Consider the following 14,219-nt stretch of genomic DNA (forward strand, 5'->3'; position numbering starts at 1 on the left):
ATTATGTTATCAGTTTATCAATTTCTACCAAATAAAACTTGGGAACCAGGCATAGTGGTGCACACCTGTAATCCCAGCTACTCAGTAGGTTGAGGCAGGAAGATCACAAGAGACAGACCAACCTCTGCAATTTTGTGAGACTTTGTCTCAAAATAAAAAAAAGAGCTAGAGGTGTAGCTCATTAATATAGCATCCTAAGTTCAATTTCTAGTACCAAAGTCCATTGGGAGTTAACAATGATTGCAATGAATCTACAGTTCAATTTGGAAAGAATTGATATCTTAATATTGAGACTTCTGATGAATTAACACTATATATCCCTCATTTATTTAGGTCTTTGATTCACCTGTGATATTGATCTTATACACATTTATTTCTAAATATTTAATTTTTATGCTGTTTTAAATATTTTTAAATTTAAAATTGTTCATTACTATGTATACTATAGTTTTAATTCTTTTTACAACATGTATTCTACTTTTTTTTTTTTTTTTTGGTAGCAGGGATTTAACCGAAGCACACTTTATCACTGAGTTACCTCCCCAGCCCTTTGTATTTTGAAACAGGATCTTGCTAATTGCTTAGGCCTTGCTAATTTGGTTGAGGCTGACCTTGGAACTAGGAATCCTCCTGCCTTAGCCTCCCATGCTGTTGGAATTATAGGCGTGAACCACTGTGTCTGGCTTAAATTCACCCTTTTTATGTATAACAAAAGCCATTTATATATGTGTGTGTGTGTGTGTGTGTGTGTGTGTGTATATATTTAAAAACAGCTATCTAAAGAAGACAGTCTTCTAATTTCGTTACATATTACTTTTTCCTTGTTACACCATTTTAAAGATCCTTTTTTTCTTTCTTTCTTTCTTTCTTTCTTTTTTTTTTTAGGCCCTGGAGATGTATAAGGATGATTGGAACAAAGTGTCAGAACATGTCGGAAGTCGTACTCAGGATGAATGCATCCTCCACTTTTTAAGACTTCCCATTGAGGACCCATACCTGGAAAACTCAGATGCTTCCCTTGGACCCCTGGCCTACCAGCCTGTCCCTTTCAGTCAGTCGGGAAATCCAGTCATGAGTACTGTTGCTTTTTTGGCATCTGTGGTGGACCCTCGTGTGGCATCTGCTGCAGCAAAAGCAGCTTTAGGTATGGACTCCCCTTAATCCATCTGTCTTACAAAAAAACCTTAATTTTTATCAAATTTAAATATTTCTAGCTGTTACATTAATTTCTCTTCTATACGTAATAACAATCAGACCTTACCCTTTAGAGATACTGAGTGCTTTGTAAAAAGTACTAAAACATGTTAAAGTAAGGTACTTTGATATAGCAGTTAGCAAGACTGACATGTAGGATAAAAACCTAGAATTTCATTACTGTTTATCTCATTTTGCTGGTTGTAAGGACTGAGCCCAAAAGAGGTCATTACATCCAAGAGAATATTACTGTGTTAGATATCATAGTGGTTTTAAAATTAAGGCAAATATTTGTACAAAACTAGGTTACTATTGCATTTTTATTCTTGAACCAGAGGAGTTTTCTCGGGTCCGAGAGGAAGTACCACTGGAGTTGGTTGAAGCCCATGTCAAGAAAGTACAAGAGGCTGCCCGTGCCTCTGGGAAAGTGGATCCTACTTATGGCTTGGAGAGCAGCTGTATTGCAGGCACAGGGCCTGAAGAGCCAGAGAAACTTGGTGAGTCACTGCTGAATACAAGGACAGGGTTACTAAATGTTTGTATTCCCCATCAGCTTTCTAAAATAATGTTTCCTAAATAAGCATAACCTTGCCTCTTAAAATTAGTATGTGACTTTTTTTCTCTCTTTTTGTGGTAGCTCAAACTTTTTAAAAAGTCCCATAATTGGTAACAATATCACAGTTGTGAAGCATTTGGTAGCTGTAGATCCAGGATTTGAGCCTATAGACATAAGAATATTGAGGGTACTTTTCATGTTTAGTTTATATGTTGAATTGTTTTAAATTCATTCTTTTTGTTTTTTATAACTTAGATAAAATTTCTGTAACATTCCCCTTTTTAACCACTTAAGGATTTATAATCCAACATATTCACAGTATTCTACATCTTTCACCACTATATAATTCCAGACATTTCATCACCATAAAAGGAAATATCAGATTCTAAATGGTTATTCCCCACTCCTCTTTCTTAGCCTGGTAACCACCAATCTGCTATCTGTCTCTGTGGATTTGCCTATTCTCAATGCATCATGGAAAGGAAATCATATAATTAGTAGCCTCTTATTTCTGGCTTGTTTCATTTAGCATGTTTTCAAGATTCATCAGTATTACAGCATGATTCCTTCTCACCCCCCCCACCCCTCATGGGGTCATGCTGTGTTGCCCAGGCTGACCCTCCTACCAGACTGTCCTCTCACGTCCACCTCCTGACTTGCTGGAATTACAGGCATGCAGCCCCACACCTGGCAGATCTTCATTTTTTGTGTACTAAATACTCTTCTATTGGGTGGATTTACTATATTTTATTTGTTCATCAGTTCATGGACATTTTCATTGTCTTCACTTTTATACTGTTTGTTAATGTGAACATTTATGTGCAAGCTTTTTGTGAGCAGAGGTTGTTCACTTTTCTTGGATATGTACCTGTAACTGAAATTGCTGAGTCAGATGGTAATTCTTCTTAATCTTTTTGAGAAATTGCTATATTATTTTTCCATTCTGGTTTCTTAACATTCTCAGCAATGCTTGTATTCCTTTCTTGTCCTTTTTTTAATAGCCATCCTGACCCTAGCACTGCATTTAGAAAAAAATTTAAAAACAAAAAACTTTTCTGTTGATTTCAAGTAGGATTTCTTTATGATTATCTTCCTTGAAAAATGTCTTTTCAGATCCTTATCCATTTTTTATTTTTTTATTTTTTTAATTAAAATATTTTTAATTTTTACACATTTTGATTCATTGTACACAAATGGGGTACACATTTTCATTTCTATTGTTGTACACAATGTATATTCACACCTTTCATGTAATCAAATATATATATATATATATATATATATATATATATATATATATATATATAGGGTAATACTGTCTATTTCATTGTACTGTTTTTCCATTCCCACCCCCTCCCACCCCTTTTTTCTCTACACTATCCAAAGTTCCTTCATTCTTCTCTTCCCCCCGCCATCCCCCATAGTTACAGATTGTCATGAATTTACCAGAGAAAACATTCGGCCTTTGGTTTTTTGGACTTGACCTATTTCACTTAGCATGATAGTTTCCAGCTTCATCCATTGTCGCTGGCTCTTTGTGGTTCCAAAATCCGTGGATATTTGTCACCGCCTGCAGCAACAACTTGCGCGGGTCTTATGGGTGGTGGAGTGGAAACTGAGGCACTTCTATCTTTCTCTTTAGTGCACTGCTTTCTTGCCTGTTTGTTTATAGAGGATAGAGGAAATGAGGTTTACTTGCTTTGAGAGGAGAGAGAGACTTTGCTTAAGAGAGAAAGAGACTTTGCTTAAGAGAGACTTTGAGAGAAGGACAGGCTTTGCTTAGAGCTTAGAGGAAGAGACTTGCTACGCCTTAAAGTCCTGCATCCTGTGAACTAAGGGTACGTCTACCTAAGGTGCCCTAGTGATGCGTCTCAGTTCTTCGTTCTGCGATCTGCCTTACGCCGCTGCCCCTACTCGCTGCTGCCGTGCATGTTTTTCCTTTCTTCTGGCTGCTGCTGCGCGTGTGTCTTCTTCTACTGCTTTTCTGCTAATGGCTGCTGTCTCTGTCTCGCTCCGCCTACGCTTATATCACCTCCAGGAGGCGGAGAGCAGGGCCATGCCTCTTACGCAAAGATTAGGCGAGATGCTCCGAGCAGGCAATTAGTGCTCAGAACACATGCGCATACATTGTGTGCGTGGACGATAAAATCACGTGAGTGTGCTTATGTCAATTAACCTCCTCGCTGCCGATGTGATCAACATGGCACAGCCCCCAACAATCCATTTACCAGTAAATGCCATAGTTTTACTATTCTTATTCCATTGTGTATATATACCACAGTTTCTTTATCCATTCGTCAGTTGAAGGGCCTCTAGGTTGGTTCCACAATCTAGCTATGGTTGAATTGAGCTCCTATGAACATTGATGTGGCTGCATCACTGTAGTATGTTAATTTTAAGTCCTTTGCCTTACCCGTTTTTTAATAACATTTATTACTGTTACTTTTTTCCATTGGGTTTGAACTCAGGGGCACTTTACCACTGAGGTAAATCCCCAATCCCTTTTTTTTTTATTTTGAGACATGGTTTTGCTAAGTTGCTGAGACTGGCCTCGAACTTGTCATCCTCCTGCCTTAGCCTCCCAAGTAGCTAGGATTTAGAAATTTTTAATCTTTTTTTTTCTTGTCTGGGTACTGGAGATTGAACTCAGGGGTACTGAAGCACTGAGACACTTCTCCAACTCTTTTTTGGATTTTATTTAGAGACAGGGTCTCATTGAGTTGCTTAGGACCTCGCTAAGTTGCTGAGGCTGGCTTTGAATTTGGGATCCTCCTTCCTCAACCTCCTGAGCTGCTGTGAGTACACACATGCCCCACCATGCCCTGCAGAAATTTTTAATTTTGATGAAGCCCAATTCACCTAGTGTTTCTTTTGCTTCATATGCTTCAGGTGTAATGTCTAAAAATCAATCCATTGCTAGATGAAAGGTTATTTTCTATTTTAAGAGTTTTTTAGTTTTAGCATTTACATCTACTTCTTAGGTTCATTTTGAGTTAAGTTTTGCAAATTATATGGTGTTTGTGATCCGACCTTAATCTTCTATGTGTGAATGATCTGTTGTCCCAATATCATTTGTTAAAAATACCATTCTTCCCCCATTTAATGGTCTTGTCATCCTTGTCAAGAATCAGGTTCATTTTTGGATGCTTAATTATATTCCATTGATCTATGTGTCTGTCTGATCTATGTGTCTGTCTGTCTATACTTACATTAATACTCATGGTTTTGATTACTGTAAATTTACATTGAGTTTTAAAATCTGAAAATACCCTCTAGCTTTGTTCTTAAAGATTATTTTAAGCTGTCTAGATCACTTGTAATTTTATATATGAATCTTAGATTTATCTTATCCCTTTCTGCCCACACCCCCCCCCCCCAAAAAAAAAAAAAGAAACACCTGGAATTTTGAGACAGATTGCATTTAAATGATAGTTCAATATGGAGAATATTGCCATTGTAATACTATTAAGGCTTCTAGTCCATAAACATAAGATGTCTGCCCATTTACTCATATTTTATTTAAGGAATATTTTGTTTTGAAGTTTTCAAGTCATATGTTTCCTTGTTTGAATTTCATCGATTGAATTTACACCTGTATATTTTGTATTTTCAGTTGCTGTTGTAAATGAAAATGTTTTCCTCATCTTTGGGGGAAAATTTTAATCCTTCATTGTTAAGTATAATGCTGCCTGTGTGTTTTCCTGTCCTTTATCAAGTTTAGGAAATTCCATTCTATTTCTAGTTTGTTTAATCATGAAAGGGTATTGAATATCGTCAAATTCTTTTTCTTTCTCACTGGAGATGATCTTCTGGTGTTTTACTTTATGGTAGATTCTCACATTTCAAATCATCTTTGATAAATTTCACTTGGTCATAGTGAATAGTCCATTTAATACTGTTGGAATAGGTTTTCTAGTACTTTGCTGAGGATTTTTGCATATATATTCTTAAGGGATATCATTCTCTAGTTTTCTTCCCTTGTGTATCTTTTATAACTTTGGTATCAGGTCAGTACTTACGTCAAACAATGAGTTATGAATTGTATTTTTTGAAGAGTTAGAGTTTTGTGGTTAATTCTTTGTTTAGTAATATTCACTTTTTTTTTTTTTTTTTGGTAACGGGATTGAACTCAGGAGCCACATCCCCAGCCCTGTTTCGTGTTTTATATACATTTAGAGCCAGGGTCTCACTGAGTTGCTTAGCACCTCACTTTGGCTGAGGCTGGCTTTGAACTTTTGATCCTCCTGCCTCAACCTCCTAAACCGCTGGGATTACAGGCCTGTGCCACCACTCTTGGCAATATTCACTTTTTTTTTTTTGGTACTGGGGATTGAACTCAGGGCACTCGACCCCTCAGTCACATCCCTAGCCCAATTTTGTATTTTATTTAGAGATAGATTCTCACTGAGTTGTTTTGCGCCTCAGTTTTGCCGAGGCTGGCTTTGAAATCATGATCTTCCTATCTCATTCTCCTGAGCTGCTGGGATTACAGGCGTGGGCCACCACTCCCGCCTAATATTCACTTTCAAAGTGATTCATCTTGGGCTTTCTTAGTTTCTTGATTATTAATTCAATCTCTGCTTAGGTTCGTTGGGATTTTTTTATTTTGGATTGGTACCATTTTGGTTGGTATCTTTTTAGGAATTTGTCCATTTCCTGTAGATTATTTAATTAGTTGTCAGAAATATTATAATAACCCTAAAGGGGAAACAAATGCCCATCAGCTAGTGAGAATATAAGGAAAACATATTTATACAATTCAGTATTATTTGGCTATAAAAAGGAATGAAGTAGGGCTGGAGTTGTGGCTCTGGTAGAGTAGTTAACTAGCATGTGTGAGGCACTGGCTTTGATTCTCAGCACCACATATAAATAAATGAATAAAATAAAGGTTCATTAACATCTAAAAAAATTGTTTTTAAAAAGGAATGAAGTATTGACATGCCACATCATGAATGTTTCTTAAAAATATATGGCAAGTTTAAAATAGCATATTATATCATTACATTTATATGAGATATCCTGAATAGGCAAATTTATACAGACAGGCTGTAGGTTAATGGTTGTGTAGGGCTAAAAGGGGATGACAGCAAGAGGGTACCTCTTAGAAGTATTGAAAATGTTTTATTACCATGGTGATGGTTGTACACATTTGTGAATATATTAAAACTGATTGTTTTATTCTTCAAATGGTCATATTTTATGTGATGTGAATTATATTTCGGTAAAGATGTTTTCTAAAGTTCAGTGTTCTCTTATGATTGTCAGTAATCATATCTCATTTTTATTGCTATTTTCGGAAATTTGATCCATTCACCATATATATATATATATTAGTTTTTAATGGACCTTTATTTTTTATTTATACTTGGTGCTGAGAATCAAACCCTGTGCCTCACAGTACGCAAGCACTCTACCGTTGAGCCACAACCAGCCCTGATCCACTCACTTTTTAAAATCAGTCTAGATAGAGGTTTGTTCATTTCATTTACCTCCTCAACTCGCCTATTTTTGGTTTCGTTGATTTGCTCTGTTGTATTTCTAGTCTCTAATTCTCCACTCAGATCTTTTTATATTCTTTCTTCTGCTTACATTGGGTTAAGTTTGTTCTTTTTATCTAGTTCCATATAAATTTCCCTCTCAGCACTGCTTTTGCTATATATTTGATAAGTTTTGATATAATTAGCTTTGTTTTCATTCTTTTCAAAGTACTTTGTAATTTCCCTTGTGATTCCTTCTTTGACTTATTGGTTCTTTAAGAGTATGTTATTGTTAATTTCACAAGTTTGTGAATTTTTTTTTTAGATTTTCTTATTACTTGATTTCTAATTGTATTCCATTGTATTCAGAAAAGATATGTGATATTTCTACATTTTATTTTTTTTATTTATTTATTTATTTTTGGTGCTGGGAATTGAAGCCAGGGCCTTGTGCGTGCTAGGCAAGCACTCTACCAACTGAGCCATAACCCCAGCCCATATTTCTACATTTTAAAATTAATTAAGACTTCTTTTGCTGCCTAACACATAGTTTATCCTGGAGAATATTCTCGAAGTACTTGAGAAAATTTTGTAAACTGTTGTTGAAAAGAATTGTTCAGTTGTCTATTTCCTTGTTTGTTTTGTGTAGTACATCTTTTATTAAAAACAAGGTCTTGAAATCTCCAACCATTATTGTTCATTTACTCCTTCAGTTCTGCTATTTTTGCTTTTTACATTTGTAGGCCCAGTTGTTAGTTGCACATGTGTTTATAATTATTGTAATTTTTTGATGGATGGACCCTTTTATCTTTATATAATTTCCCTCTTTTCTCTTGTAGCACTTTTTAACCTTAACAACTTTTTTTTTTTAAATTAGCCTTACCATTTCAGTTGTCTTTTGGTTATCCTTTATGTGGAACTTCTTTTTCCATCTTGTTACTTTCTGTCTAAATTTTGGGGGCTAGAGTGGATCTCTTTGTTGTTGTTGCAATTTATTTATTTAAAATTTTTTTATTTATTCTAATTAGTTTGTACATGACAGCAAAATGTAATACAGCAGCAGACAGTTTTTTGGATTAAAAGAGTCTGGAGATAAGTTTTGCCTTTATTTCTGCCCTTAACAGCCACAAAATTTTAAAAAGCTATTTAGCTTTCATGGCTCTGAATTATCTTGTTTGTAAAATGAAAGGTATGCTTACGTACTCTCTGTATTGTGGTATTTAACCTTTCCCTTCTGTGGTACTGTAGGTTTTTGCTATTAAGGGCTTAATTTTCTGTTTTTGTTTAATCAGTCTTGAAAAGAAGTAAAATGACTCAAATAGCTTTGTATACCCATCACTAGCATGTTAAATGTTCCTATATAAGAGATTTGTTTTCAGATTAATCAAACCTCTCAGTAAAGTTTTTGCCCTAACTTTTCTTAGTATTGGCTGTATATGAAGTATGGGTCTTTAATTTTGAAAACAATTTGAGTTATATACAGTTGTCTATTAGTTTGAAAACTCACATATTTTCCTTTTTTTATGTTCAGACTGCAATTAGCAAGCCAAGTCACATCTCTATTGCTTTTTGTCAATTCTGCATTGCAACACAGTGCACAGTTTAGGCTGGGAAAACCTGAAGCTAATTAATGCCTGAATTTTACTTTCCTCAATTTTTTTTTTTTTTTTTTTTTTTTTGGTGGAAGTATTCTTTGTAGGGTCTTTTGGTTCTCCACGATCATGGGAATGAAAAGTGTTGGCAAAGCCTTCTTATTCATTCATTGAAGTGTCTGTGCTTTGTAAAATGCAGGATATACTTTTACATGCACTGCTTTAAAAATGGGCGGGCTGGGGAGGATGATACCATATAGCATCAGTTGTTAACAAAACAACTTGAAACTAACCATTTCTAGTTCAGTGGAATTTCAAACAAAGACCAAAATATCTAGTAGACTTTGTCTTTGTGGGGCTGGAGTCTCTTGATCAATTCGTGAATGTCTGATTTCTCCAGTGGGTAAACCTTTGCAAAGACTGCCACAGGAAACATTTGAGATTATAGTAACTAGACTTGAATGAGTAGAGCAGTAAAATTAATTCACAGATCTGGAAGTAGCCTATCAGTTAAACTGTTCCAGTGTGATATAATAAACTCACTAGTTGCCACAATAGAATTTGGATACTTTTATAATTTAATAAGGGCTTCAAAAAATACCACTCATATAAATATTTCTGAATGTATTGTGAACCGGTTTCTATAACTAATGCAGATTTGTTATAGTTAACTTGATTTATATTAGGCTTTGACTAATAGATTAAATTAGGAAACAGCAAATATTCCTCTCTTGGGAATTGGCTCAGCAAAATTTGTAGTGGAAAGTCCACAGTGTACCTCTACATGTAACAGAACAAAATAATGACTTACTTCATAGCTCACTGATTTGAAATAGAATGATGTACAATTTTACTTAGATCCTAAGAATGCTCTTGGGTGGTAGGTTTGTGGCAGTATTTATAATGATATTTAATTTTCTGTATAATACATGTTACTTTATTAACCATAGTTAAATTATAAAATGGAAAAAAATATGCTTCCTTGTGAAATATAAGATTTTTTGGTTTCTATGATAAACCTAAGACATACAGTATATAATTGTTATCTATAGTCAGTCTACTTTCCAGTAGCACACCAGAATTTTTCTCGGATCTAATTGTAGTGTAGTACCCATTGACTAACATTCCCTGTCCTTCTCACCCCTTACTTGTCTTAGCCTGTGGTAAGCACCTTTTTGCTTTCAATTTCTGTGACATGAAATTTTTTATATTCCACATGAGTGAAATATTGGGAGTACTTTTCTCTCTGTGCCTGACTTACTTCACAACATATTGGTCTCCAGTTTCACCTATGTGAAAATGACAGAGTCCCTTGTATATATGTACCACATTTTGTTTATAAATTCATCCTTTGTTGGATATTTAGGTTGTTTTCATTTTTTGATAAGGCCTTACCTCTTAACATTACTACATTCCCAACTCATGATCTCTTACGGGACATGCTCAAACCATATCCACATCATAGCAACTTATAAAAAAAGAACTTTTTCAGTCCAACTATATATTCATCAAGATCTTGTTCCTCTAAATTTGTATGGTTCAGGATTTGTTTTTGATAGACCATTCTAAGTATTCAAAAATGTTGAGACTAAAGAAATAGCTCGTGTTGGAGAGTGCGTGCCTAGCATGCACAAGGGCCCCGGTTCGAATCCCCAGCCCCTCAGAGGGGAGGGGAAAAAAATGTTGATATTTGAGACCTTTGTTTGGCTAATTTAAAATGTTAGATTTGTATTTGCCCTGAGGGAAAAGTAGGAGATATTAAGATAAAATGAAAAGAATTTTTTAAAAAAATTCTCAGCTGTATTTAGAAACTCTTTTCATTATAGCAGGCTACCAGAAAATATATAGGTATGCCTGTATAGTTTTCATTTGTTGAACAAAGATCTTTAAGGGCCTAAAAGCTCTAAAGTGCTACACTAGCTTATATACTATGAGAAATATAATGGAAGAAGACCTAGGCCCTTCTGAGAATAGGATCTGCTTATGGAAACACACACACACACAAGGGCACCAGGCAGTGTGACTGTGGTTGATCATTTATATGCCATTAATGCTGATTAAAAACCAACCCCCACCAAGCCAGTCAGTGTGATTCAGTGTATGAGCCTGTTCCAGAGATGCCTTGGATGGAAGGTTGGTCTTGACTGGGCTTTAAAATTTTAACTCATAATGAAATTGTAAATGTGTCACGTTATCATGTAATTTTTTGTGTTCTTGGTGCTGTGGTACTTGTAAATAAAAGAGACCAAAACTCCCTTCCCTGTGGACTTTATATTTTACAGATGTAAGATGGAATATCAGTTTAATCCAATAAATAAAACTTGAATTTATAAATTAAATTTTAATATATAGAAAGAGTGTGTTAGATGACAAATGCCCTGGTGAAAAATAAAGCAGGAATGAGAAGGGTAAGAGTGAAATGTGGGGCATCACGATTTCAAGTGGTCTGAAGGAGGAAGTAGCATTGTTTTTATTCTAAAAACCAGAAATTGAAGCATAAGGGTCACATAAGTGTTGTAAATAATGATCAGATAACGTCTCACTGACAAAGTGACATTCAAACAAAGATGTAAATGAGGCCAGGGAGGGAGCCAAGTAGACATCAAGGTAAGAATTTTCCAGGAGATAGAAGCAGCCTTTGAACGTCCCTGGGCAGAATCTACTCAGCACAGTTGAGGAACAAACAGCAAGGAAGCCCTGGATTGGCAGGGACAGGCATTCCTTTCAGATGATGAGACCCCTGGGGGTCCTTGTAAAGTTTTAATGTTTACCCTAAGCGAGGTAGATCCAGCGGAGGGATTGAGCAAAGGATTGTCAGCATCTGACCATTCTAACTGTTGGGTTGAGAACAGGCCTTTCTTTTACACCTATAATCCCAGTGACTCAGGAGTTTGACACAGGATTACAAATTTGAGGCCAGCCTTAGCAACTTAGTGACTCAAAATGAGCAAGGAATGTCACTCACTGATAGAGTGCCCCAGGTTCAGGACCCAGTACAATTGATTAATTATGTAACATATTTAAATATCAAAATTTTTTCTTTACTGCCTCAGTAATGTTTTTATTAAAAAGCTTTATTAGAGTCTGGGGGTATAAACTCAGTGGTATAATGTTTGTGTGCACGTGCAATGCCCTGGGTTCAATCCCTAGCATTGCAAAAAAAAAAAACAAACCAAGGCTTTGTTAAGGATTTTATTAAATGGCTTCATTAAGTTTTTTCTTTACTTGACCTGTAGGCTAAACAAAGTATTCTTTCTTATAACTTTTTTTTAAACACAATACCTTTATTTGTTTTTTTTTTTTTAATGTGGTGCTGAGGATCAAACCCAGTGCCTCACACTGTGCAAGGCAAGTGCTCTACCACTGAGCTGCAACCCCAGCCCCATAACCTCTTTATTTATAATAAACATATTGAAATTAATAGGGTATTAATTGAAAAATTCCTGTACCTACCAGTTAGATTCAGTTTTACCACATTGACTAGCTATATAGTTGTGTGTGTGCACGAACATACTGGAGTTTAAACACAAGGGTCTTGTACATGCCTAGCACACATTCTTATCATTGGGCTACTCCCTAGCCCAGTGTCTTGCTATCTAAATAAATGGTTATTTGTTATTTTGGGTGACTATTTTAAAGTAAGTTGTGGAAAGAATTATTTTTTGCATCCTAAGCAGTTCCATCACATGTTTATTTTCTAAGGATGAGGATATCTTCCTACATCAACTATTATAGTAAATCTTAGCCCCTTTTTATGATACTCACTTTTCCATGAAGAAAGTTGGAATGAGCATGCACATTCAAGAACCAGTTAGGGTACTGGACTTGGTGGCGCATGTCTGTAATCCTGATGACCCAGGAGGCTGAAGCAGGAGGATCACAAGTTTGAGGCCATCCTGGGCAATTTAACAAGTCGCTAAACAACTTAGTCCCTGTATAAAAACAAAAAGCACTGGGGATGTAGCTTAGTGGTAAAGCACTACTTGGTTAAATCCCAGCACCAAAAAGGAATCAGTAAGGTTCTGTCAGACTTTATCATAACCCCAATTTGTATTTCTTCATCTCAAGTATTGGGGTTCTTTTTTTTGTTGTTGTTACTTTTTGCTACTGAGTAGATTTACTATCTGTATCTTTAGAGAAATTTCAGAGGTGAATCATTGTTTTCCTTATAATTGACCATGCTTTTGGGAAATTGAATTACAAATAGAATGATTATCAATTAGTGTACTGTCCACTGAGCTCCTTAGCCTGAAGAATGAAGGTCTTCAAAGAATTCATCTGAAACCAGTTGTCACAGCTCTTCGAAGAATAGTCCAACTAACCATTCCTAGTTTTCAAGAAGATTTAGATCTGTAGCCTATCATGAGATTCAGAAGACTATCCTATTAATATTGAAAAGGTTACTTTCTAGGAATATAAAATTCAGAAGTGAGTGTTAGAATTCTTGCCTCAGATACTACTCATTAGTTATAAATAGCCTCACTCTTCTCACCATGAGGATTTCCATAACACTATTTATGAAGTCAGGCACTTCTAAAACACCACGTGTAAAAATACATTAGGCCAGTGAACCTAAGAAAACAGTGGAACAGTATTTGATCATCTCGTGGAGTGGGCTTCTCTCTTCTCTTTGTTACTGTTATATGAAAAATGTCCCTTTCAGATCTGTTTTAAAAGACATTGAAATAGAGACTCAAATTTATGAGCACTTCAAGTGACTTCCCAGATTACTCATATTTTCAGGAAGAAATTGGCTTGTCTTATGTAATTGCCTGCCTTTCAGGGACCTTTTTATCAGATCACGCATTTTGTTACTTGATGTATACCTCTTGTTTGAACAATTCAGGTCTTGTGAAACACATTTAATAACATCTAATGATGGAGGTTTGGGCATTAAATTACACATACATGAAAAAATTCTCTGGGGATATAATGAAGCATGCATACTACTAATTATTCAAGGAGCACTATACATAGGAAGTGCTATAATGATTAGTACAAGGGTACACATTATTTTAGACTTATGAAGTCTTCACAGGGAAAGTGGATTTTGAGCTGAACATGGAAAAGAAGTTCAGAATGTCACTGAGCAGAATGGAGCAAGTATTCCTTTCTGTAGAACAAAGCAAACACACAGAAACAGAAGGGAAGGTTATTCAGTGGGTGGGATTTAAACCAGGCTGGCCATTGTACAAAGTTCAGATTGGTACATGGCAGCATGGCCAGAAGGGAAGGTTGTAGCTAAGTTGAAGAGAGCTAGAAGGCTCACAGGTTTGGGCTGTGTGTTGCTGTCTTGTGGAATGCTTAAACTTTAGTAGGGAATAACAGGAATAGTCTCCCAGTATTGAATAACTTTCTGCCAGGTGCCTCATTCTGTTCTTATTTGATAAGACAACA

General features: G+C 35.7%; 1 protein-coding gene across 5 annotated transcripts in view; it reads left to right on the top strand.

Annotated features, from left to right (window-relative positions):
- The window catches only part of SMARCC1 (SWI/SNF related BAF chromatin remodeling complex subunit C1), a 169,979-nt gene that overhangs the window by 108,067 nt on the left and 47,693 nt on the right, over nucleotides 1-14,219 (top strand). For all 5 annotated transcript variants that reach the window (XM_079116710.1, XM_079116711.1, XM_079116709.1 and 2 more), the window contains 2 exons: nucleotides 886-1,144; nucleotides 1,530-1,691. In XM_079116710.1, coding sequence (XP_078972836.1) covers nucleotides 886-1,144; nucleotides 1,530-1,691 — 421 coding nt within the window. The remainder of the gene's footprint in view (nucleotides 1-885; nucleotides 1,145-1,529; nucleotides 1,692-14,219) is intronic.

The sequence above is a fragment of the Sciurus vulgaris genome (genome assembly GCF_902686455.1).
Source record: "Sciurus vulgaris genome assembly, chromosome: 16".
Lineage (NCBI taxonomy): Eukaryota > Metazoa > Chordata > Mammalia > Rodentia > Sciuridae > Sciurus > Sciurus vulgaris.